Genomic DNA, 27,418 nt, shown 5'->3' with positions numbered 1-27,418 from the left:
CTCTGCTCAGGATCAAGTGATGTATGAAGCCCTGCAGCAGTCGCTCGGCTGGTGACAGCCCCGGCGGCAGGCGTGGAGGGCGCGGCGCGGCGTGCCGGCAGAGAGAACACACGTTCCGAGCTGCCAGCTCCGGCGTGGCACACATGTGGGTCCATGGACACGTTTTCTCTCCAAATTAATGAAGCCGTCCTGGAGCTGAAGATTCTTCTCTTCTGGCCAGCCTCCTTTTTTAAGAAAAAGAAAACTTTAAAGGCTGCTGAAATAAAATAGATACTTTTAAAAATATATGGAATGCTTCATGAAGTTCTGTGTCATCCTTGTGTAGGGGCCATGCTAATCTTTTCTGTATCATTCTAACTTTAGTACATTTGTGCTGCTGAAATAAGCACTGACTAATATATTTTTTAATAAAATTTTTATTTTGCAACAGTCTAAACTGTATGGGAAAAGTTGCAGTTACTACACAGAGAATCTTTTTGTCCTGAACCATTTGAGAGTAAGTTGCTGACCTGATACTCCATCACCACCAGTTACGTCAATATGTATTTCCTACAGAGCAGGATATTCCAGATCAGGAAATTAGCATTGGTAAATTGATCCCTTTTAATCCTTAGGCTCATTCAGGTTTGTCCAGTTGGCCCAGTCATGTCCTTCTTAGCAAGAGAGTCCACGTTAGCATTACTCATCACCCATCGTGGCCGCGTCTCTCCAGGCTCCTGAACCTCTCTCCTCAGTCTCCATTTCCATGCCTGGCACTTGTGAAGGCCACAGGCACGTCCCTCGTGGTGGCGCTCGCTGCGGCTGGCCCGGGCTTGCCGCGGGGTTGACTCGGGCAGGCTTCTCCAGCAGGGGTGCCCTGCTGGGGCCCGCCCTGCGCCGCCGGGACCCTGCCGCTCGCTTTGCCCTGTCCTGGCGACACCCGCTTTGACCACTTGATCAAGGTGGTTCTGCCGGGTTCGCACACTGGAAAGCTACTCTTCTCCATTTTCTAACTCCTAGATATATTTCGTGGGAAGGTACTTTGAAGCTCTGTAAATATTCCCCGTTCCCTGTCAGACTCGGGAATAGTATTTTTCCCGTGTGCTGTCCATTACTAGCGTGGATTTTGAAATTGCCCAGTGTGGCTGGAGGAACACCCTCACGGCGGGCTCTGCCACAGGCCCCGGCAGACGCCTTCCGCGGGATTCCTCGGGCACCCCGGCCGCCCTCCCGTTGGCGTGCTGCTTCGCTCCTTAGGCAGTGTGTTCTGAGCCCGAGCGGTGGGCCAGACTCCAGCACGCTCCTTCCTAAGTTTCTCCTCCACCTCATTCTACAAAATGTTTGAAGCTGCTTTTAAGAATGTAATCAGTGAGTAGAGAAAATAGGAGTAGATGAAGGCAAGTGAGGCTATGAAAGTCTACAAGACACAGACAGTCGGGGGCTCAGAAGGGTGCAGGCCCCTCAAGAGTGCGTCATCCTGCCCGGAAGGGCATGCCGGCAGTGGCTCGACGGGGCCCCGAGGGAGTGCCAGCAAGGATGAAGCCGACGGGCCACGGTGACCCAGAAAGGAGGAGAAGTAGACTCGTGAGTCAGGAGGTCTCACACATGCTCAGTTTAATGCAAGTGCTGCAGCTGTCGGACTCCCTTCCGTCTCCCGCTAAGCCCTGAGAGGGCTGGGACCCGGATTGTTTCCTTAGCACCTGCCCAGTGCCTGGCACAGAGGAGGCATTTAGTAAATGTTAAATAGGTGAACTGTTTTCAGATAACAGTTATCAAAATTAGATTGCCGGCTGGTACACAGGCCCGCCAGTGAGAGCTTGAAATGTTCCTTCCTTAGGTATCAGAAATCTGCTTGGTCTCATGAAAAATTATGAAGGGACGAGCTCACAGCCTGTTAGCAGCAGCTCCGCTGCTCCTGCAGGCAGGTCTGTCTGAGTTTCCCAGGGCTGCGTAACACAGTCCCGCGAGCCGGCTGGCTGAGAGCACGTTGTCGCCTCTCATGCCTGGAGGCCAGGACTCTGGAATCGAGGCGGCAGGGCCGTGCCCCTTTCAAACCCGGGGGAGAAACCTGCCTTGCCTCTGCCAGGCTTCTCAGTGTTGCCAGCAGCCCGTGGCACGCCCTGGCTTGCAGCTCCAGCTCTTCCCTCTCCGCTGCCTCCACCACTTGGCATGCTTCCCTCCCGATCTGTGTACCCAAATCTCCTCTTAGCTGGACACCATCCCTTGGACGAGGGACCTGCTTCCCCATGTGCTCATCAGAACAGCAGCACAGTTCATGACAGACCAAGGCTGGAAAAGACCCAGGTGTCTGTCGGCAGCGGGACGGATGACACGGTGTCACCACACGCTGGGCTTCCACGCAGCAATAAGCCCACAGAGATGACCATCTGATGTTGAGTAAAAGAAGCCAGACTAAAACCGCATCGTATGACTCTACTTAACAGACAGATTCAAAATGGCAGAACTAACACTCCGTCATTAGCAGTCAAGTTGGCTGCTGCTTTCAGAGGGGTAGTGGCCGGAAGGGCGCATGAAAGGGGGGCGGCCCCTGGGATTCTGGCCATGATCTCCTTGATGTAGGCATGAAGATCTGTAGTGGCACAGGTTATTTCAAAAGTCGTAAATGGGGAAATGGACCTGGCCCAGTGGTTAGGGCTTCTGCCTACCACATGGGAGGTCTGCGGTTCAAACCCCGGGCCTCCTTGACCCGTGTGGAGCTGGCCCACGCACAGTGCTGATGCGCGCAAGGAGTGCCCTGCCACACAGGGGTGTCCCCGCATAGGGGAGCCCCACGTGCGAGGAGTGCGCCCGTAAGGAGAGCCGCCCAGCACGAAAGAAAGTGCAGCCTGCCCAGGAATGGCCCCGCACACGGAGAGCTGACACAAGATGACACAACAAAAAGAAACACAGATTCCTGTGCCACTGATAAGGATAGAAGCAGTCACAGAAGAACACACAGAGAATGGACACAGAGAGCAGACAGGGCGGGGGGGGGGATAAATAAATTGAAAATAAATCTTAAAAAAAAAAGTCATAAATGATAGGGGGTCTGTTAAAAACGTGGGCTCCTTAACCACATACAGGTCATGCCTGGAGGGAAGGTGGCCACGTTCTGTCCCTCACTTTCTGCTAAAAAACCTGGTACTTTATTAATATTGACCTCCTGTCTGGTCAGTAGTGTGATAATGAGGCTGGAGAAGATGAGCAGGGACAGAATTTTGTTGATTAAATCCAACACTAATTAAAACTAACACTTATGTTTCCAAACATGAGCATCAAAGATTTATGCAGCCACTAAACTTACCGGAGTAAAGGTTGCCTTTTGGAATTTTTCCTTAGATACCATGTTGACAATGTACAATCTGGTTCCACCACCAAGTAAGCACTGCCTCGGCGGGGAGGAGGGAGAGACCAAGCACAGGTCATTCCAAAGAAGTCTCTGTTAGAAGGAGGTAAAGGGTTCAGGTTATATCACAGCCAAGGGAATAGTATTTTTTTAAAAGATTTATTTATTTATTTACTCCCCCCCACTTGCAGCTTGTTCCTTTTCTTTTGCTGTCTCTTCTCAGTGTCCATTCACTGTGCATTTTTTCTGTATCTGCTTGTCTCCCTTTGTTGCGTCATCTTGCTGTGTCAGTTCTCCAACTGCGCATGGGCTGTCAGCTCTGCGGTGCAGCCTGCCTTCACAAGGAGGCCCCGGGACACGAACCCAGGGCCTCCCATATGTTAGGCAGGAGCCCAACTGATTGAGCCACAGCCACTTTCCAAGGGAATCGTATTTTAAAAGGCCAAAGTAAGTATCAAGATAAAGACCTCAAAGGCACTTCATTAGCTTCCCTTTCTACCCCAACACCACTTCTTCCTCTCATACACCTTATCACCCAAGCTAAGAATCTTGAAATCATCTTCATTTCTTCCCTTAGCTCCCACATCTAGTCGTTGGTCATTCACTTTTTCAGGAATATTTCTGAAATCTCTTCCTCCCTTTGTTCCCACAGCCGTCGACACCATCTTTCCTCACTACTGCAGTGGCCGCCTAATTCATCTCCTGCCCCGGTGTCTGTATCCCCGGGTCTGCTACACTGCTAAACCAGCCATATCTTCCAAAATACAGGTCACTCACTTCATTGTTTCTGCTTAACATAATTGCTCAGTGGCCAATCCTCCTTCGTCTAATTATAATCAGATACTTGTAATCTGACATCAGCCCTGTTTTGGAACCTCTCCCTCCCCTGGATTTATTGCCCTTTCATCAAAACACCCTGTTCTTTCACGTTCTGAGCCTTTGTTCACAATGTTCTGCTACCTGGAATGCTTCCTTCCTTCCACCCAAACACAGGCAGACCTCAGGGTTTTAACCCTCGTTTCCTGAGATGCTTTACCAGCTCCTGCTTCCTGCTCAAACTGCATTTTGTGCCGACTTGGACTGAAGCGCTAATGAGATCAGCTGCCTGCAGGCTGCGATGCCCAGTGGCAGGGCCCCTGCTCGTTTTTACCTCCATAGCATGTAACACATAACAACAACAAAGTCACATTACCGACTCTCTTCATGGCACAAAGCACAGTTAACGTTAGCTAGCTTTGAACTGGGACTTCCAGGCTCTCGAAAGAGAAGCCAGCAAGGTCTTGGAAGGGGGTTTTTAGTTATTCCTCATCAGAAGCCATTGTAGCGATAAATCACCCTGGCTGCCAAGTCCCTGAGCCCTATTATGGTCAAGACATTCAAAAGGAACTGTTTCTAAGAGCCTGCCATTCTCTAAAACAGAATGAAAAATATAATTATTACAGCCTAAATTCTAACTTCCTCCTTTTCCAAAGACGAAGACCTGCTCTCCCACTCTGCCTAATCAGAAGCTGGGTCAGCGAACAATGGGTTTCTTTTCTAGGTTCTAGGAAGTTTTGCTAACTTGAACTTTCTCAAAATTAATACTGCAGAAAGCTAAATGTGTTTCACAGTAACTAAGGATCTTAGAGGTTGAGATATTGGGTGAAAGAGATAGCTTAATTCAGGGAGATAGAGTATTTCACAACCTGTAAAGAAATCTGTTTTTCAGATTAAAAAGCCCCATTTGAAAAGGGTATCAAAAGAAAATTAGGGAATTCAACAAATTCTTTTTGAGTACCTGCCACAGGCCTGCTTTTTTAAACTTGCCTCTATTTACAGTCTGGCTTAGATTCATTTATTAAAAATGAAATTGTTTGTGCCCACTAATTTGACACCTTGCGTGGCAGGGTTTGGAACACCTGTTTTTCTTTTTTTGGGTTTTTTTTTTTTTTTACTTTGTACATTTAATAATTGAAAATAGAAACAATTAAAAAAGAAAACACAGTTGAATAAAAACCTCCATTTCCCAATTAAATGTGCCATTTGTTTTGTTGCTAAATGAAATGTCCTTCTTGCCTGGTTGGGTAGGATTCAGGAATGTCTTAGTGTGCCGCAGAGCTGCCAATGCAACGCAGCAGAAATACGCTGGCTTTTATCCAGGGGATTTATTTGGGGTAAAAGCTAACCAAGGCTGTGAAATGTCCAGATCAAGGCTCCATCAGAGATGCTTTCTCACCGCGTCGGTGCCGCTGGCCTGGCGTCCTGGCGCGTGGATTCGGCACGGGCCAGGCCTGCCTCCTCAGTTGAGGCTGCTTTCCATGCTCCGTGTCTGCTGGCTCTGGTCTCTGGGACCTCTCGGCCTCTCGGGGCTTTGCTGTCTCATGCAGTCCTCTCTCTCATGTGGTAGTGTCCATATGGCCCTTCTTTCCCTCTGAGTCTCTCTTTGTGTCTCCATTTATAGGAGACCCAGCAAGAGGGCAGAGACCCAACCTGAGTCACTGACTTCTAGTTTGCCAAAGGACTGCTGGTGGAAAGTACAAGAACTAGGTTGGTTTGTACAATGGGGATTGATTTGGGTAGAAGCTCACAGTTCCAAGGCCATGACATGTCCAAATCGAGGTATCAGCAGAGGTGCTTCCTCACCCAAGGCAGCTTCCACTGACCCCGGAGGTGCCGCCCGTGGTGGAGCAGGAGGGCTGCCGGTTCCTGCGGAGGCCCCTGCCTCTCCTCCAGAGCCCACCCTCCAGTGGCGCTCAGCCGGGAGCAACCAGACCTTAGCTCTTTGCACCTGTCCGGGCTTGTTTTCCTGCAGTCCTTTCTCTCACATTTCATATGCTTTTTTTTTTTTTTTTTTAATTAAGAACTTGGAATTGAACCCAGGACCTCATATGTGGGAAGCAGGCACTTAACCACTGAGCTATACAGCCCCCCTAATTTCTCACACTTCATACTCAAACATGCCAGCCTTCTTTTCCTGTGTCTGTCTGAGTGAGTCTCTCCCTGGGTTTGCATTTATACCAGACCCAGCAGAGGGGCAGAGATTCAACCTGAGTCATGCCCCATTGAGGTAGCCCAGTCAGAAGCCCTAAAGCAGTCTTATCAAGTAATCTAATCAAAGGCCACTCAGCTGAATTTAATGCAATCAGAGGGTTTCACAGGCAGAGGAACAGATTGGGCTCGCTGGGTGAGGAGTCCACAGAGGGGCCGCAGGCAAGTAACGACGAGGGGAAGAACCCACACGGAGACGAGGCTGATTTCGCAGGTCTAACTTTATTGGGGAAGTGCTTGACAATATAAGCCCAAGGGAACGGGGGTGGGGCTAGCATGGGGTGAGAGCGGATTGGTGAGCACGGGCAGAATACCCTTATATGGCCAGGAGATGCAGCGCTGCAGACTAGTGGGTGGAGACGGGGCAGAGGTGGGCCGGCGAGGGGGCGTAGCCGGGGCAATGTGAGGGCGGAGTCACCCATTCCTGCCACCCCTCCCGGGCAGCTGTGGCACCTTACAGCTGCCCTGGGCTGGCCACAGAGGTTAACCATACCTCGGTCTGCTTCCTCTCCTCAGTTACAAACATATTTTTCCTTTTGGGTTTCATAAAATACTACCAAACTGCCACACTGACTTAGTCCAACCGAAAGCAATCTAATCAAGTGACCTAAAGTGAATCCAATGCAATCAAAGAGTACCACACCCACAGGAATAGAGTAAAGACCATCTTTTTGGGGGTTCACCAAATTCAAATGGTCACACTCACGAAGCTGGGCTTACAAACAGTTCTTACCAATATTTTGAAATTGAGAGAGGTGATATCTTCATTTTGTATTTGATGAAACTGAGGTTCAGAGGTAAATATCTAACTTGATCTTGGTATCACAGCTAAATAAATGGCATCTGGGAATTTAAATCCAAGGCTCTCTGACTCGAAAGCCTTTATCTTTCTTCTATACCCCACGGACATCTTTGGCAGGAAGTGGAGCTCAGTTCACAAATTCTGGGAGCTACTAAGTTCTGCCTTTATTAGTGTGACTTGTAATACTGATAATTTTTATTAAGTATTGGATAGTATTTTTTTCTTTGAACTCAAGCAACCAGGATCAGAAACCTCTACATAATAGCCATTCAGTAAACTTGGAAGGTATGAAAAACAGGCAAACTTTTAAATGACTATAGGGTCTTCGTGAGGAGTTACTTGTCAACCATCCTCTCTGTTGTGAGACGTAACTGCAAAGGAAAAATAAGAACAATGAGGATATAGCTGAATATGTGATTTAACTATTTATTATGGAAAATTTCAAATACATATAAAAGTAAACATGAAACCAGATATTTTCATTTTTTTAAGTCCATTATTGCAATATCGTATGTTAACCATAATGATTCCCTCATGTGCCCCATCATCCAGCTTCAACATTTATTAAATCATTGCCAATCTTGTTTTGTCTATTTCTTCCCTCACCACTCCCCACTCTGGATTATTTTATAAAGTAAGCCTCAGATAAAATATTATTTAATCCATAAATATTTTAAATAAGTGGGTTTTACCTGGGTAGGGTGGACAGGCCAGGTAGGATCAAGGTGGCAGAGGGAGACATTCCTGTCCCCCCAGAGAAGTATAAACAATAAATAAAAATCTGGCCTTGAAGATATTTGCCTACAATTTCTTCTAGAAATTTTACAGTTCTTTTTTATAAATTTTTTATCTCCCCCCTTGTGGCTTTTTGTATGCTGTCTGCTCTCTGTGTCCATTCGCTGTGCGTTCTTCTGTCTGTATTTGTTTATTTTATTTCCCCTCCCCCCTTACGGCTTGCTTGCTGTCTGCTCTCTGTGTCGGTTCACTGGGCACTCTTCTGTGTTTTTGCTTGTCTCCCTTTTTTGTTACGTCACCTTGATGAGTCGGCTCTCTGGCAGGCTCCGCAGTGCTTGCAGCCAGGCGGCTCTCTGCAGCGCAGGTGAGCCTGCCTTCACAAGGAGGCCCCAGGACACGAACCCAGGGCCTCCCATATGGTAGACGGGAGCCCAACTGATGGAGCCACAGCCGCTTCCTGGTCCTTGCTTTTATTTTTAGGTTTTTGATCCATTTTGAATTAATTTTTGGATAAGGTGTGAGATAGGGGTCCTCTTTCCTTCCTTTGGCTATGGATATCCAATTCTTTCAGCACCATTTGTTGAATCACCTGTTCTGCCCGAGCTGTGTGGGTTTGACAGGCTAGTCAAAAACCACTTGACCATACCTGTGAGGGTCTGTTTCTGAACCGTCATTTTACTTCCATTGGTCTATGTGTCTGTCTTTATGCCAGTACCATGCTGTTTTTATCACTATAGCTAGGTAATATGATTTAAAGTCTGGAGATGAGGGTTTGCTTTTTCTTTTTATGATGTTTCTGGCTATTCAGGACCCTTTGCCCTTCCAAATGAATTTGATGATTGTGTTTTCTTTCCTTTCTTTTTTTTTGATGCTGGTGGAATTTTTATCAGATTGCATTGACTCTGTATATCATTTTGAATAGAATTGACATCTTAATGATATTTAGTCTTCCAATCTATGAGCATGGAATGTTCTTCCAGTTCTTTAGGCCTTTTTTGATCTCTCTTAACACTGAGCTGCAGTTTTCTGAATACAAGTGCTTTACATCATTGGTTAAGTTTATTCCTGACTATTTGAGTTTTATCTGTCATATTTTATTTTCACCACTCTTTTGACACTTTCAGTTACTTTTATTGATATAATCTTCATTTCTAGACTCTCTTCCAGGCCTTTTTCTCCTGTCTTTTTTTTTTTTTCAGACTCTAGCACACCCTTAGGATTCCTGAAAATCTGTTCTCTTGCTTAGAAATTCTCTCAGTTTCTCTTTATCTGTGAATATTCTAATCTTACCCTCATTTTTGAAAGACAGTCTTTCTGGGTATGAGATTCTTGGCTAGAAGTTTTTCTCTTATAGTATCTTAAATATATCAGACCACTGTCTTCTTGCCTCCATGGTTTCTGGTGAGAAATCAGCACTTAATCTTATTGGGTATCCCTTATATGTTATGCATTGCTTTTCTCTTGCTGTTCTCAGAATTCTCTCTTTGCCTTTGGCATCTGACATCCTGATTAGTGTGCGTCTCATAGTTGGTCTGTTCGGATTTTTTCGGATGGGAGCACATTGTGCTTCTTGGACATGGATATCTATATCCTTCAATAGCGTTGGGAAATTTTCTACCGTTATTTCTTCAAGCACTCCTTCTACCCCTTTTCCCTTCTCTTCTCCTTCTGGGACACCCATGACACGTATGTTTGCATGCCTTTTGCTGTCATTTAGTTCCCTGAGACCTTGTTCAATTTTTTCCATTCTTTTCTTCATCTCTTCTTTTGTATGTTCACTTTCAGAGGCCATTTCTTCAAACTCACCAATCCTTTCTTCAGCCTCCTCAATTCTACTATTATGTGATTCCAATTTTTTTAAATTTCATTGATTGCACCTTTCATTCCCATAAGATCTACTATTTTTCTATGTATGCTTTCAGATTCTTCTTTGTCCTCATCCAGTGTCTTCTTAATATCCTTAATCTCTTTTGCCATCTCATTGAATTTATTAAGGAGATTTGTTTGAACATCTATAATTAGTTGTCTCAATTCTTATGTCACCTGGAGGCTTATCTTCTTCCTTTAATTGGGCCATAGCTTCCTGCTTCTTGGTGTGGATTGTAATTTTTTGTTGGTTTCTTGGCATCTGACTTACTAGAATAGTTATTCTGGTGCAGTTTTTCTCTTTAGTTTAGGGCTTCCTGCCCTTTCTCCCTTGCTGGTTGTGTAGTAGGAGCCAAGGATATAGTTGGTGCTGTAAGCTGTGGAGGCTCAAGCTGCCCTCTATGAAGCTTCTCCCAACTTTCTCCTTTGACACAGTTGGGGGCAGAGCTACAGCTGTGTAGAATAATCCAAGTCATGCAGGCCTAGACTGTAGTTGCCCAGAGAGACTGATGAAGCTTCATGCCCCTTTCTCCCCGGTCTGGGGCAGGGATGGAGCTGCGGGTGTGGGCAGCAGTCTATGCAGTGCGGGTCCAAGATGACCGGTAGACTCCGATTTTAAGTCTTTGCCAATCAAATGTACTTGTAGTTGCCTGGATAGGCTGGTGTGGGGGTCCCCCAGCCTCCTTCCTGCCAGAGGTGGGGCTGATGCCTAGTCTAGGGCTGCAGGCCCATCTGGGTGAAAGAAACAGCTTCCTACCGTCACTGTGATTTACGGCCCTGGCTCCCCCTCAGGCTGGGGAAATCTCTTTCCGACTTGGACAAATTCACACCCCAGCTGTTCCTAGGGTTATTCCTTAGCCATCCGAGTCTACCAATGAGTAGCTGAAATCAGCAGCCAACTGTCTTCTCCTCCCTGTTTTTGGGAAATGGAGCTTCTTATTCCAGCCACAGAATAGTTCCTGGGGCGGCTTCTGCTGCCAGAATAGGATAATCACGGGCCTCTGCAGCTTGGCTGGTAATTTCCCAGAGAGGCTGGTGCAGGTCCCCACAGCCTCCTCCTTGCTGGAGGTGGCACTGGGCCTTAGACCAGAGCTGCCATCTGAACTGGATGGAAAGAAGCCGGTCCCCACCAGCCCTGGGATTGTAAGTCCACCCCACTTCCCCTCGTGCCAGGTGTGGAGTTCAGATGGCAGCTCCTGGCCTCTTTCTGGCTTGGACAGGCTCAAACTTTAGCTGTTCTCAGGATTATACTTTATCCCGCTGAATTTACTCATCAGTAGCTGAAGTTGGTGCCCAGCCGTCTCTTTCTCCCCCGTTTTTGAGAAGTGGAGCTTCCAATTCCAGTCGTGGAACAGCTCCTGAGGTGGCTTGTGGCTCCAGTGGAGGATGGGCACGGGCCTCCAGGGCATGGAGTGCTCTATGAGTCTTCTCTGCAGATGGGCAACTCGTCCTTCCACTCCTTCAAGGATGTGGCAATATGCTCTTTTGGTCTCCCGCAGCCCCCAAACAGGTGCTTCAGCTGCTCCAGAGAGCTCTGGGTGTTTGCTCACTGCTCCGTGGCAGGAGCTGACTCTAGGAGCTTCTTACTCCACCACCATCTTGCTGGTTGTCTAGACAAAGACTGTTAAAAAAATAATATTCAATATTCTCAAAGACCTCAAGGAAAACATAGAGAAAGAACAAAAGTATATCAGGAAGACAATGAATAAGCTATTTGAGAATCTCAATAACAGAAATTTTATAAAGGATCCAAATAGCAGTACTGGAAACAAATGACCACAATAATTGAAATGAAAAATTCCCAAACTTTCAACAACAGATTGTAGATGGCAGAAAAAGAATCAGTGAACTCAAAGATAAGACAATTGAAATAATTTGGGCTGAGGAGTAGGAAAAAAAATAAAAACAGAAAATTAAAAGATCTGCTGCATGACATCAAGCATACCCATATACGCACTGTAGGAGTCCCAGAGGGAGAAGAAAGAGAGGAGTAGAAGGAATATCCAAACAAATAATGGCAGAAAACTCACCGAATTTAGAAAAAGCCGTGAGTATGAGCATTAAGAAGCCAGACAAACATACAGGATAAACTCAAAGAGAACCATGCCCAAATACGTAGCGGTCAAACCAGGACATGGAGAGAGTTCTGCAAGCTGCAACAGAAAAGCCACATGTTATGTAAAAGGAAGTCTAAAAAGATTAAGTGCTGAATTATCTTTAACAGCCATGGAGGCAGAAGGCAGTGGGATGAAATATCTAAAGTGCTGAAAGAACACAATTTCCAAGACTTTTATATCTGGTAAGACCGTCTTTCAAAAATGAGGGAGAGATTAGGACATTTCCAGAAAAACAAAAGCTGAGGAAGTTCACGATCACTTGGCCTGCCCTACAAACAGTACTGAAAGGAGTTGTTCAGACTGAAAGGAAAGGAAACAAGACAGTGGATCAAGGTGTCATGAAAAATGAAGACCTCCAGTAAAGGCAACCCCGTGAGAAAATTTTAAATGCCACTACTATTATATTGTGTTCTTGGGTCCTTATGGGGCACACTCCTTGCCACTACTATTGTATTGTGTTGCATATATAAAACTGAACACAATACAATAATGAAAATAAATAAATAAATAAATTTTTAGAAAGAAAGTGAAAAGATGGAAAACATACCATGCAAATAGTCACTGGAAAAGAGCTGGGGGTAGTTATACTGACACTGCCTGTGCCCTCTTTTGCTTTATTAGTGAGGCCCTGAGAGTCTCCTCCTGGCCATGCCAGGAGTCTCTCGTTCCTTACTCGGCCCCCAGGAGGCCCTCAAGTTCCTCTTAATCCATTTCCTCTGGGCCCCTGAGGCTGTTTCCCTGTAAACCGCAGATCAGTCTCTGCTTCTTAATGATCTCTCTCTCTTTTTTTTTTAAATAATAGTTCCTTTTTTATTAATTAATTAATTAATTAATTTAATTCCCCCCCTCCCCTGGTTGTCTGCTCTCTGTGTCTGTTTGCTGCGTCTTGTTTCTTTGTCCGCTTCTGTTGTCATCAGCGGCTGGGGAAGTGTGGGCGGTGCCATTCCTGGGCAGGCTGCTCTTTCTTTCGCGCTGGGCGGCTCTCCTTGGGCACACTCCTTTCGCGTGGGGCTCCCCTACGCGGGGGACACCCCTACATGGCACGGCACTCCTTGCGCGCATCAGCACTGCGCATGGGCCAGCTCCACACGGGTCAAGGAGGCCCGGGGTTTGAACCGCGGACCTCCCATGTGGTAGACGGACGCCCTAACCACTGGGCCAAGTCCATTTCCCTTAATTATCTCTTAATGTCTGGTTTAACTGGGAAACTTGGTCTCTGGCCGTGCCCATAAAATGTGCTCTCTCATGGCCACTTTCTAAGACCCCTTGAGTCTTAGTGGTCAGTGCCCAACCTGGCCAATAACTCAAATGGAGAGTTACCATGCAGTGTACTGAAGGCCTGGTTTGAATGCAGAAGAGAGTTTGACGGTGTTGAAATCTATCTCTTACTTTAAATGCATACTGACTGCTAGGTTCTGGGATAATTATTATTAGGAAAGAACTTTCCATAGCTTTTAAGGATTTTTCCTTTACTTACTGGAAGTTGGTAACAGGATTACTAACCACCCTTTTTTTTTTTTTTTTAAATTTTTTTATTTTTTATTGACTTTGTAATAATATTACATTAAAAATATATATGTGAGGTCCCATTCAACCCCACCCCCCCACCCCCCTTCTCCCCCCCCCCCAACAACACTCGTTCCCATCATCATGACACATCCATTGGATTTGGTAAGTACATCTTTGGGCACCTCTGCACCTCATATACACTGGTTAACCACCCTTATTTTAAGGCTTTTAAAAGGTTTAAATTTGGGAATTACAAGGCAAACTAATTCTTAATTCTTTGGCCTAGAAGATAGAGTTTTAATCTGCCATACCTAGCCCTTCCCTCAAAGCTCTTGCAAAGAGAAAGCCTTGGGTGTTGTGTAGGTCAAATTGCTTAGGAAAAATTAATTTCCCTGGTCTTTTAGTTGATCAGTTTGGTAGAACATTTTCTCATCCCTTTAAGGAAACATGGCCACATGGTCTCTGGCCCTCAAATCTGTCTGTCCTCTCCTTCTCTCTTACACAAGTTTAACTGGAGTTCAGGGTCCTATACAGAGCCCGCTTTTGGCTGTACTGTGGCCACATGGTGTGGCAGGAAAAGATTAGCCTCTTCTTTTTTAGACCATTAATAGGCAGATTGTCCCAATTAGGAGCCACCCTAATTGCTGGCTCATCAGTCTTCATAGTGTCACATTACTAGACCTGGTTGAAGAGATTGCTCACTGAACCAGGGTCCTGGAGGTTGGGAGCCTTCCTTGCTGTCCCCACATCCAAGATATCGGGAGCCCTGTGTCTCTTGGCATCCCCACAGCCTTAGAGGTCTTGGGAGATGTCTGCGTCTGGTTCCCAGACCTTGGCTTGCAAGCCGGCTCTCCTGTTAGGAGAGGGACTGGCTAGGGAACTTTCTTTTGGCCTATGCTTGCAGACGATAAAGGTATACCTACCTTATCCAGACATGCTCCTGAAGGGGATGGAGAGTACACTGCAGTTTTAGACTCCTGCAGCAGCCAATGACGGTTCAATATGGCCAGATTTACAATGGGCAATGTCTCTAGACTGACTCTGTTTCACAGTACCAAAGGGCACTATGCACCAAGCTGGGGAAAACTGGAGCCTACCTTCCTAGTCTCTCTCTAGGATCAATGGTGCTGCAGCATGCTGGCTGTGTGAAGAGCATACCAAGTGGAGCATAATGCAATTGGCATTATGACCTGCTCCCTTAGAGTGATAACATGTATGGCATTGCAAACCTGGAGCTTTGATCTATTAACAGCAGCTCAAAGAGGCACTTGTGCATTGACTATACTTGATTAGTATGAAGTACTGTACCTATACACCTGATGAATGTGATAATATCTCTTCTATTCTAGATCATATGCAGAGGGATATTGAACATGTTAAAAGTTCTGATAAATTTGGGAAGAAGAAGTAGCTCAAGTGAATGGGCTCCCGTCTACCATATGGGAGGTCCAGGGTTCAATTCCCAGGGCCTCCTGGTGAGGGCAAGCTGGCCCACACAGAAAGCTGGCCCATGTGGAGTGACGGCCAGCGCGGCGAGCTGGCACAGCAAGATGATGCAACAAAAAGAGACACAGAGGAGAGACCATAAGAGATGCAGCAGACCAGGTTGCTGAGGTGGTGCAAGAGATTGAGCGCCTCTTTCCCACTCCAGAAGGTTCCAGGATCAGTTCCCAGTGCCGCCTAAAGAGAAGACAAGCAGACACAGAAGAATGCACAGTGAATGGACACAGAGAGCAGACCATGGGGGATGGGGGTAAATAAATAAATAAATCTTTAAAAAAAAGAAAGGGTGTAAACTCTCTGAGGGGGGACTTGAGGCAGGTGAGTATAGTGAAACGGGGAAGGCAACTGAGGCCTGGCCGACAGACATGTTCATTAAACCCTGCCTGGAAACCTCCTGAGGGGAAGGCTGCCAAAAAGATGCTATGAGACCCTGGCCATGAGGATCCCATTTGAAGGGGAATCCCATTCAGGGTCAAGGGGAAGCCCCAGATACCTTCAAACAAAAGGGCTCACCATTGGCCCCTGAGAACTGACAGGTCGGGCAACCAATCAGAACAGCAAACAGCTGGGGCCCCGCCCCAACATTATGAAGGGGAGGAGGAAAGACTTTAAAAGGCCTGACCTGGGCCTCCATGCACATCTCACTCTGCAGCACTCCTTCGTCTATGCCTCAGCCTGTGTCCTTTCCTCGTTTTCTTGTTCCTTAATAAACTCTTTACTCCCTTGCCTACCCTATGGCGAGTCCTTACTTCTTTTATGCGACATAAGCCAAGAACCTAGAAGCCCAGAGCCCAGAGCTTTCTGCTAACAAGCCTATGTCCCTCCTTCACCCCTTTCTTTGCAAAGAGGATCCCTTCAGCTCCCTCAGTCCAGAGCCACTGCCACCGTTTGCTACAAGGGTGGTGGGATGGGTGCTAGCTGCCTCTTCTGAAGCTTTACTCAAGGGATTTTTCCAGCCAGCTGAACTCCTTTCCTTCACCCCTCTCTCTTTTGGATGGTGTCTCACCTTCCCCTGGTGTCTTGAGCCCCAGAGCAGCTCTCCAGGTAGTCTCCACCTGTCCTCTACTTTTTCTGGGAGAGAAGTGGTCTCTCTGCCTCTCTTACCTTCAGTCTTCCTGGAAGTGGCCAATTGATTTTTAACAAGTTGCCAAGACCACTCAATGAGAAAGAATAGTCTGTTCAACAAATGGTGCTGGTAAAACTGTATATCAACATGCAAAAGAAGAAACATGGGGAAGAGCCTGTGGCTCAAGCAGTTGAGCTCCTGTTTACTATACAGAGGACCTAGGTTCGATCCCCAGGACCTCCTGATAAAAAAAGAGAAAAGGCATCCCAGACCTGCACGGAGAGGCACAGGCTCCCGTGCAGGGAAGCAACACACCAAAAAGACGATGATGCTCTCAGATAAAAAATTTTTAAAGAAGAAGAAACATGGACCCCCTACTTCCTACCATATACAATAATTAATTCAAAATAGATTTTTTTTAAACCCTAAATATAAGAAGCAAAACTTTAAATCTCCTAGAAGAACATGTACGGCAACATCTCAGGACCTTGTTTCAGGCAATGGATTCTTAGACTTTATGCCAAAAATATAAGCAATGAAAGAAAAAACAGATAAATCGTACTTCTTCAAAATTAAAAACTTTGGTACATCAAAGGTGTATTAGTCAACCAAAGGGGTCTGATGCAAAGTCTTAGAAATCTGTTGGTTTTTATAAAGGGTATTTATTTGGGGTAGAATTTTTTTGTAAAAAGATTTATTTTATTTATTTATTTCTCTCCCCCCACCCCCACCCCAGTTGTCTGTTCTCTGTGTCCATTCACTGTGTGTTCTTCTGTGTCTGCTTCTATTCTTGTCAGTGGCACCGGGAATCTGTGGCTCTTTTTGTTGCACCATCTTGCTGCATCAGCTCTCCATGTGTATGGCGCCACTCCTGGGCAGGCTGCACTTTCTTTTGCGCTGGGCGGCTCTCCTTACAGGGCACACTCCTTGCACGTGGGGCTCCCCTATGCAGGGGACTCCTTGTGTGCATCAGCACTGTGCGTGGGCCAGTTCACACATGGGTCAGGAGGCCCGGGGTTTGAACCATGGACCTCCCATGTGGTGGGCAGATGCCCTATCCATTGAGACAAGTCCACTTCCCTGGGATAGAATCTTATAGTTACAAGGCCCTGAGGAATCTAACTCAAGGTTGCTTTCTCACCAAAGTCTGTTGCCATGGTTGAAGCAATACGGCAGGTGATGCCTTCCTGGTCTCTCCTTCCTCCTTCCTCTTAGGGCTCCATGGGCCCAGCTTCTGCCCATCTCAGCTGTGGGCTGGCAGAGGGCTCAGCTGCTCAGTTCTCTTCAGCTGCAAACTATCAGGCTAATGGTTCATCTCTCTTCCTGGACTGCAGGATCAAAGTTCTCTCCTCTTCCATATCTATGGAGCTCTTTCTCTTCAGTGTGTGTCTTCTTGAGTATCTGTTTATATCAGCCCACCAAGGAGGTGGGGACTCAACCCTGAGTCATGCCCTACTGACATGGCAAAATCAATACCCTAATCTCTACCCACCCCCAATTTGGCTCCTTTGTCTGTTTGCTTGTTTTTGTTCATTGTCTGCTCATTTCTTCTTTAGGAGACACCAAGAACTGAACCTGGGACTTCCCATGTGGGAGGCAGGCACCCAATTGCTTGAGCCACACCTGCTCCCTGCTTGTTTTGCTTACTGCCTGCTCATTGTTTTTCTTGTTGTCTTGCTATTGAATGCTCGTTGTTTTTGCTTGTTGTCTGCTTATTGGTTTTTTGGCCAATTGTTTGTCTTCTTTAGGAGGCACTGGGAACCCAGGTCCTCCCATGTTGGAGGTGGGTGCCCAACTATCTGAGCCATATCCACTCCCAAAACCCTAATCTTAACAGGTAATTTAATCAAACACATCTCAGCTGAATCTAATACAATCAAAGTCTATCACACTCAGAGCCACAGACCAATTTACAAACATAATCCTTATCATTTTTGGGGTTCATAAATAATCTCAAACTGCTACACAAGGAATTATCAAGAACGTGAAAAAGAACAAACAATGTGAGGCCATATTTGGAAATCACACATTCGATCAGGGTTTAGTATCCAGAATATATAAAGAGCTCCTACAACTCAATAACAAAAAGACAAACAACCCAATTTAAATGTTAATGAGGGATTTATTGGGCATTTGTATATCTTTTTTGGAGAAATGTCTAAGTCCATGGAAAGCTCCTTAATATCATTAGCCTTTAGGATAATGCCAATGAAAACAACAGTGAGATACCACCACACACCAATTAGAATGTAACATTGTACAGCCACTGTGGAAAACTGGCTGTTGCTCAAAAAGTTAAAAATAGTAGTTCCATATGATTTGGCCATCCCACTTCTCAGTACTTACCCCAAGGAATTGAGGGAAGGTATGTGACTATATCTTAGTAAAACTACTAAAAATGACCAACAACAAAACAAAAACTGCAATTCACCATTAAAAAAAAAAAAAAACAATTGAGAGCAGGAACTGAAACAGATCCTTGAATACCGATGTTTATAGCAGCATTATTCACACAGAAGGTGGAAGTAACTCGAATGTCCATCAACAGATGAATGGATAAACAAAATGTGCTGAATGCATACAATGAAACATTATTCATCACTGAAAAACAATGAGGTTCTGATTTATGGATAAACTTTGCAGAGAGCATGCTAAGTGAGAGAAGTCCAATAAAGGGGCAGATATTTTATGATGGCACTTATAAGCAATAGCTAGAATATGCAAATTTATAGAAACAGGAAGTAAACTAACGGTTACCTAGGGTGGGTGGCGAGAGGAGGACAGGAAAGTGAAGCATAATGGGTACAGGGTTTTTGTTTGGGGTGATGGCAAAATTTGGTAATGGATGGTGGTGATGGGAGCAGTACATTATGAATGTGATTAATCCCACTATTATGTTTGGGAGTTTTTGAAATGGAAAAGTTCAGGTATATATTTTTCACAATTTAAAAGAGGGAGAGAGATGAAAGAGGCAATAGCAACTAAATGTAATACATGATCCTGGGCTGGATCTAATAATGGATGAGAAAATGCTTCTAAGAACATTATCAGAACATATTAAAAAATTGGAATATAAGCTGTAATCTTTAAATTAGTGTTAAATTTGGCGGCGGACTTGGCCCAGTGGTTAGGGCGTCCGTCTACCACATGGGAGATCTGCGGTTCAAACCCCGGGCCTCCTTGACTCGTGTGCAGCTCGCCCATGTGCAGTGCTCATGAGAGCAAGGAGTGCCCTGCCGTGCAGGGGTGTCCCCCGCGTAGGGGAGCCTCACGCACAAGGAGTGCGCCCGGTAAGGAGAGCCGCCCAGCATGAAAGAAAGTGCAGCCTGCCCAGGAATGGCGCCGCACACTCGGAGAGCTGACACAAGATGATGCAACAAAAAGAAACACAGATTCCCGTGCCGCTGACAACAGCAGAAGCGGACAAAGAAGACGCAGCAAATAGACACAGAGAACAGACAACCAGGGTGGCAGGGAGAAGGGGAGAGAAATAAATCTTTAAAAATAAATAAATAAATTAGTGTTAAATTTAATTACTTGATAATGTAGTTAAAGTGATTACATGAGTGAATATTCTTCTTAGGAAAAGCACATGGGAAGTAGTAAGTGTTCCAGGAACATGATGTATACAATCTACTCTGATATGTTTAGAAAACAGTTGCATAGATACATGGACAGATGGACGAATGGATGGATGGATGATGGATGGATGGATGGATGGAAGGATGGATAGACAGAAACAGATAGACAGATAGATAGATATTATGATAGGAGTTATGGGAAAAATTTTGAAGATGCTTCTGTGTGTGTGTTTTGAAGTACTTTTGCAACTGCCCTATAAGCTTGAAATTATTTAAAATTAAAAAAGTTATTTTTATGGTGAATTTTATGTTGTGTGAATTTTACCTCAATTAAAATAAATCATTTCTTCGAAAAAAAGTTATTTTTTTATAAAAAGGATAGGGTAGAGGCTGAGAAATAGCCATCTGTTGTCTAGCCTTAGGGGGTAAAAGATTTAAGAAAACTGACAAATCTTTAACTCTAGAGACACTGAAAAATCTCATATATCTCCACAGGCATAATCCAAAGTCACTACACATTGTATTTTTTAAATCCGATAGGATTCTGGAGAACAATGGTTATTTCTTCATTTTTACAACATTTTAGGGGATCTAAGGTTACCCAGTCACATGCTCATTTGAATTTTATTTTTATTTTATTTTTTAATTTATTGAAGTATATCACTCATACATAAACATACACAAACAATAAGTGTATAGTAATAGTTGTAAACTTACAAGACAAACATATATAACATCAGACTGGACTCTCATACCTCACCCTACCACCAATAACTTGCATTGTTGTTAAACATTTTTAACTAATAATTGATTAAAGAACATTGTCAAAATATTACTACTAACCAAAGTATTTTTCCCCAACACACCCTATTTTTATTAATATCTTTATATCATTTATATATGAACATACATAAACAATAAGTGTATAGTAAAATTTGTGAACTTACAAAGCAAACATGCATAACATCATACAGGGGTCCCATACATCAACCCTCCACCAACACCTTGCATAGTTGTGAGACATTTGTTACAAATTATGAAAGAATATTGTCAAAATCTTACTACTAATTATAGTCCTTATCTTACATTTGGTGTGTTTTTTCCCAACCCACCCTAATATTATTTTAAAATATATTTTTATGACAGAAGTTGTAAACTTATAAATCAATCATTCACATATGCAGAATTCCCAAACAATACCCCTCTATCAATACACCAAACTGTGGTGGAACCTTTGTACAGATAAGATAATACCATCTGATTGTTACCATGTCTATAGTGTACATTTGGCTCACATTTTCCATACTGCCTCATTATGAACACAGTACATCTTTGGCATAGATACAAGAATATTATATTTATTATTACTGCTAACCACAGTCCATAGGTTGTATTTTTCCCATGCTTTTCCACATTCCTACCCCTCTGCAATAGTGATGTACATTTGCTCTATCTCACAAAGGACACTTGCACCTGTACTATCAACCACAATTCTCCTCCACCCCTTGGTTTACTGTGCTATTCAGTTCCTAGCTTATTCCCTAGCATTCTGTCATTTGGCATTTACATCCCTAGGCTACCATTTTCAGCCACATCCCTATAAACTAGCTGTTACTCACTGTGTCACCATGTACATTATACATTTCCATACTTTTACAGTAAAGCTAATTAAAACTTCTACATAATTAAACATCAGTAGTCCATCTCAGTCCTCTTATCTCATGTAAGAATCCAGCACCTACCACCAGATCTTGAAGATATTTTTCTACAATTTCTTCTAGAAGCTTTATGGTTCTTGCTTTTATTTTTAGGTTTTTTATCTATTTTGAGTTAATTTTTGGATAAGATGTGAAATAGCGGTCCTCTTTCCTTTTTTGGGTTTGGATATCCAGTTATTTCAGCACTGTGGGAAAATATTTTAAATTGCATTTGAGCTTTGTATGACCTGTTCCCTGTTATTGTAAATGTTGCACCTGTTCCCTCTTGTAGATGTTGCGGTTCTGATAGCGAACAGCTGCTTGGTAGTTTCCAGTAAATACGAGGTGGAAACTAGGGCCAAGGCTCTCAGTTCCAGAAGCTGTGAGTCCCCTGGTCCCGTCTTTATCTCCTCTCTTGTGTCTCTCTTTGTCCTTTATTTCTTAATTTCTGTGTCACCTTCCCTTCGAGACAACCTATTGCTGAGCTGGTTCTCAGCAACTGATGCCTGAACAGGGACTCGAAGGGCAGAAGGATCGCTTCAAGTGAAACTCAATTGGTTGTAACAGCACAGAACCCCGAGTGGTTTGGCAGGCCTTCAGAGTCCTCGGTAAGTAAGAATACTCTCGGGTATTTCTGCAGGGTTATGATGGGAAATGGAGACAGTTCACCCGTATGTCCGTCTCTTGAAACAGCTCCTCAAAGCAGGAGGAGCCAAGCAGTGAGCCTTGTATTTTAGGACTCTTACAGATTATTGAGAAATACTGTGCATGATTCCCAACCTTAGGGAGTTTAGAATTAACTGATTGGGAACGAGTTGGTAAGAAATTTTAAAAATTACATGTTCAAGGGGCTTCCATCTCTGTTACTATCTGGCCTATGTGGACTATTATTAAGTTCGTCCTAGAACCTTTGCAAACAAAGCATGAAAAAGAAGATGAAGAAGGGAAGCGGACTTGGCCCAGTGGTTAGGGCGTCTGTCTACCACATAGTTGGTCCACGGTTCAAACCCCGGGCTTCCTTGACCTGTGTGGAGCTGGCCATGCGCAGTGCTGATGCGCGCAAGGAGTGCCGTGGGACGCAGGGGTGTCCCCCGCGTAGGGGAGCCCCACTCGCAAGGAGTGCCCCGTAAGGAGAGCCGCCCAGCACGAAACAAAGTGCAGCCTGCCCAGGAATGGCGCCACCCACACTTCCTGTGCCACTGACGACAACAGAAGCGGACAAAGAAACAAGACGCAGCAAATGGACACAGAGAGCAGACAACCGGGGGAGAGGGAGGAATTAAATAAATAAATAAATAAAAATCTTTAAAAAAAAAAGAAAAAGAAGATGAAGAAAAGGTTCATGATGACCCTTCCCCTGTAAAAATTTCTAAAGGTTTTGATTCTAAACTGTCTTTGCCTATGGCCCCTCAATTAATGAATTTTGAGGAAGCTGATATACCTTCTCTTCCTCCACCCCTTACACTGGTGCCTGGAAATACCCAGCCTAAATTATCCTCTTTACAAAAGGGAATCTTGCAGGCTAGAATGGAGGGAAATGTTGAGCTGCTTGTGTAAAGAAAGTTTAACTCATAAATAGAACATCCTGCACAGGCAAAAGTGCTGAATCAGGCCCTTGTTAGTGAAATCAGCTTGTCAGAAAACTCTCTGTTAGAGTGTTGACTAAGATAAGGAAAACATTCTGACAGCAACTGTGCAAACCCCTTGCTGCCTACATGTTAATGTGACTGTGGGCTGGAGGGGCTGATAGATTAAGCCACTGGAAGCAGAGGAAAACATTGCCACTTTGGTGTTCTGTTTTGTTTCTATGCTGATTCTGGTTGGGCCTATTTAGCCAAATTCATAAAATTATATAAAATTTTTATCAAGATGTTAAAAGGAATTTTCAGTTTTAAATCGATAGTTTACCCCTGAACTTCAAGTCTCCGTGTAGTCTTAAAGAGTAGTAATCAAAAAATGTATTTTAACTGTCTGTCTAAACTGCTGAATAAGAGCTTACCTGTATTTATGCTTCTCAAGCTATCCTAACTGGTTGCTGATTACTAATAATTGTTTCCTAAAACAAGCTTTTGCATGCTACAGGCAATACAGATTCCAGAAGAAATCTTAAAAGCAGTAAAATCTAAGATGCGAAATGATGGAAAGCTTAAAAATAGCTATACCAAAAAAGTAAGAATTAGGAGTCAAATTGTAAATGATATTTCTGTTGGTGTGTTGTAATTGTTTTGTGTTTGTCTATTTGTTCAATGTCAGTGTATATTTTGATACCTCTGGATGATAATATAAATTGATAAATAAAAAATTCTAAAAGAGCTCTATTAAAATGGCCAAAAATTAAATAAGTGCTGATACTAATACATAAGTTTAAATGTTAATAAGATTTCTACAATAATAAAAATAGTCTCTTCATAAAGTATAGTTCTTGCCTAAATTTAAATATTTGTGGGAGTGCTGACTAAAATGTAATAAGTTTGCTCAAAAATGTGTGTTTTGTTCTAAAATAAGATGGCTGCTTTTCATAAAATCAGAATGAACATATGCAGGACAGGACCTGAATGCATGTGGTAAGTTGTAGAAGGTATTGTGGTAACTTTAAGTAAGGGAATGTGTTCTGTAAAGATGAAATTTGTCTTAAAATAATCTAATTATAGCCTATGGTTATAAATAATTGTAAGAACTTTGTGGAAGCATTTTTTGAATTAAAGTGTCTAAATGGCTAATTTCAAGAAATCATAACAAAAAGTAATTTTGTAACAGGAAAACATGTTGGCAACCAGCCTCGCCTTCCAAGTTGTTTCTAAAAGACTGTTTCTAATATTGGATGCTACTAGGTATTTGAAATAAAGAAAAGTTATATTTGCATATAACCAAACTGAGTCATTATTTTAACAGGTTTGTTTAGTGTTAATGGTAATTGTGTGTTGTAAAAGGTTTGATTGGAAACAGTTTCCAAAATCATTTTGGTAACTTATGTATGTAGGGTATATAGAATGTGTTTTTATCATTAAGGAAACTGTAAGTCATTTTGTCCTAAGATAAAATGATTGGTTATTAAGAAAGAATAAAATAAGGGACAAAACCTGAATGAATACAGAAAGTGCAAAAGGTTTGTCGGAAGAAAAGTTTTGTAGATAAAGTTGAGTAAGATTTGATGGGTCTATCTATAAAGTTTTAAAAGCTTTAGTATCAAATAGTATACTGATGCAAAGTTAAAATTGTTCTTTCTCTGTTAGTGTGACAAAGTTTCTCAAGTCATTAGTCTGTTTTAGTAAAAGTTTATAAAGAGTTTTTATCCTGAATGATCAGTATAAAAAAGAAAGTCTGTTTTAATCAAAATAGCTCCTGGTAGTTTAACCTTATTTCCTTGGTTTTCTAAAAAGAAACCAGTCACTTTTAAAGGAACATAATGTTCAAACCTGCTTTCTCAAAGTCAGATCCTAAAAATTGGCCCACATTCTCCTACCTATAGAAAGCCAACAATGAACTTTTGCAGTACTCCCCAAGGCTGTGTGCATGACCCAACCATCTTCCCTGACCTAGTGGCAAAGAATCTGGCTGTGTAGAAGAAATCTGTGGCTGAAACCCTACTGGTGGCATTATGTTAACCAGTAATCATTTTTTTCCAAAATTAGAAGAAACATCAGAAACAATAGTATCTTAAGTGCCTGAAATAGGCAAACAATTGGGACAAGGTCCCTGCTGCTCTCTCAAATTCTTACATGCTGTTTGGTTGGGTAAGACAAAACTGTACTCCCTGCTATAATTGATAAAGTGCAATGTTTCCTCGTCTTAATGGAGTTTGTAATATTGTTGGAATACTGAAAATCTTTCATCCCTCACTGAGATGTGTTACTTGGGAAAGGTCCTTCATGGGAGTAGGAGGACCGCCAGCAGGCTGCTTTCAAAAAAAAAAAAAAAGAAAGGGAAAAGGTGGATATTGGCTTAGCCTGTGAATTGGATGTGGCCAGCACCAATATTGGCTTTGGGTAGGGTTTGTGGCAAAGGGAACATTCTAAACAACTACCCCTTGGGTTTTAGTCAATTGTGAGAAGGGGCCAGAAGTACAATATAAAAAAGCAATTGTGTGCAGCATCACAAGCCCTGCTGAAAGTGAAAGGCTTAACCCAATAGTGTCTGGTCACTCTGAAGACTGCCACCCCTAGCCAGGAGTGGACTGCAAATGCTAAAAGCAAGACAGAAACAATGGCCTGTTGTGAATCACCCTCGGTGGTGGAGAGGTCTGTGGAAGAACATCTGGGACCCCTGCCAGCAGTGATGGGTGACTGTCATGTCCCTGCCCACTCCTCTAACACCCCTCTCAGGACTGTTGAGGCAGATGCTTCATGAAGATCCAGAGCTATGCAGTTGAGACCTGAGAAGAAGCAGAGTGGCTCTGCTGGAAAGGCAGACATCATGAGCACCAGACCTCGTGGTGCCTGGCCCAGCAGATCTGGCTGCCTGCTCTTCACCAGCAGCTTGTGGACATCACCCAGGAGCGTCCTTAATGCTCACCGCAGTGACTGTGACATCAGCACCCTCCTGCTCTTGGAAGGGGCAAGGTATGCTTTCACTGCTGCGGACCCTGCATCGGGACTTTGGTAGCAAGCCAGCTATTGTTTTCAGCCTGGAAGATGAGTCCTCACAATGATGGACTAAGTTTAAATTCGACACTGAGTTGTGGCCCCAGGTCCAGGGAAGACGCTAAGAGCAGGATCAACAAAGACATTGAAATTATGCAGTAAACTTCCAGCTGTCCCACAGCCCCAAATGGGAGAGTAACAATAATTTGTCATTGCCTATGCCTCAAACTATGTAAATTGGGGAAAATGAGTTCATTTTTTGATTGAATACTGGCCTATATAGACTTGCTGGTTGGGAATCTTAAGCCCATGAGAAATGAAAGCTTATTTATTAAATGTCTGCTAGTTGGAAGTCTTATTGTTTGTTGTTGTATAATCTACAGCAATTATGGATTATTTATAAAATGTTGAATACTAATCAGAACTTTAATAATGCAACATATTGTGTACTTAAGTGATTTGATGAATTGTAAGTGATATATAAATGTACCTTGTTGAATGTGTATGTAAATCTCTTGTTTTAAGTTTGAACAATCCTGGGACCAAATGTATTGAGAAAAAATTTAATGAATATTGTTTAAACCTAGAAGTGAAAATATCATGCAGGAAGCTTTGTTAATCAGTGAACCAATGCCTTACAGGCCAGCATTTTTCATATTTCAGGAGCAGTGATGAGAACTAGAACAGTGGGCACGTTGGGCGTGTTTTAAATAGGAACATATCGGGTACATTCTGGGGAGTATTGTGGTCCTTCCTGGGAAGGCTGGCCACTTGCTCGGGAATTGATGCCATGCTTGCAATTGGTATCTGTAGTACCAAGTTCATTGATTATGAGCTCTATAAAAGGGACAGCCTCTGGTCAGGCCAGTTAAAGTCCCACCCTGGGAGAGGGTGCTCTGCACTTGTTATTTTTAATCAAGATTCTGGAATCAGCTGCTGGTTTGCGGCTTCCTAGCCGTGAGCTAGATGTCGCAAAGCATTAGAAAAGCATTTTATCTAGCAGAACACTTATTGGAATATATCTAGTTTTTGTGTGACCCCCTATGTACCCTGAACTGTACTCATCATTTAGCAAAGTGAAAAAGGGGAAATGTGGGAAAATAGTTTAAATTGCATTTGAACTTTTTTTTTTTAAGATTTATTTTTTAATTCTCCTTCCCCTCCACCCAATTGTCTGCTCTCTGTGTCCATTTGCTGTGTGTTCTGTGTCCACTTGCACCCTCGGCGGCACCGGGAATCTGTCTCTTTTTGTTGCATCATCTTGCTGTGTCAGCAATCCGGGTATGCGGCACCACTCCTGGGCAAGTTGCACTTTTTTGCACTGGACAGTTCTCCTTATGGAACGCACTCCTTGCATATGGGGCTCCCTATGTGGGGGACACCCCTGCATGGCATGGTACTCCTGGTGCACATCAGCACTGCATGTGTGCCAGCTCATCACACGGGTCAGGAGGTCCTGAGTTTGAACTTTGGACCTCCCATGTGGTAGGTGGATGACCTATCCTTTGGGCCAAATCATCTTCCCTGCATTTGAACTTTGCATAACCTGTTCCCTATTGTAGATGGTGTGGTTCTGATAGCAAACAGCTACTTGGTAGTTTCCAATAAAT

The 27,418-nt window shown here is 43.8% G+C and overlaps 1 protein-coding gene and 1 non-coding gene across 9 annotated transcripts in view; one reads left to right on the top strand and one right to left on the bottom strand.

Annotated features, from left to right (window-relative positions):
- NVL (nuclear VCP like) overlaps positions 1–15,619 on the top strand; it is a 167,025-nt gene extending 151,406 nt beyond the window's left edge. For 3 of the 8 annotated variants that reach the window (XM_058275271.2, XM_071207756.1, XM_058275279.2), the window contains one exon: positions 14,731–15,619. In XM_058275271.2, the coding sequence (XP_058131254.1) occupies positions 14,731–14,994 (264 nt within the window). In that variant the 3' untranslated portion in view covers positions 14,995–15,619. Of the gene's footprint in view, positions 1–10; positions 437–14,730 lie in introns of those variants that run through there. The other 5 variants (XM_058275273.1, XM_071207757.1, XM_071207758.1 and 2 more) reach the window with 3 other exon arrangements.
- On the bottom strand, positions 281–389 carry LOC111765635 (U6 spliceosomal RNA). The gene has a single exon (XR_002797933.1). It is a non-coding gene; the product is annotated as a U6 spliceosomal RNA (small nuclear RNA).
- Positions 15,620–27,418: the final 11,799 nt, after the last annotated feature.

This window comes from Dasypus novemcinctus, chromosome 13, assembly GCF_030445035.2.
Source record: "Dasypus novemcinctus isolate mDasNov1 chromosome 13, mDasNov1.1.hap2, whole genome shotgun sequence".
Lineage (NCBI taxonomy): Eukaryota > Metazoa > Chordata > Mammalia > Cingulata > Dasypodidae > Dasypus > Dasypus novemcinctus.
The sequence above is the reverse complement of the archived record's forward strand: the minus strand, read 5'-3'. Positions and strand labels throughout refer to the sequence as shown.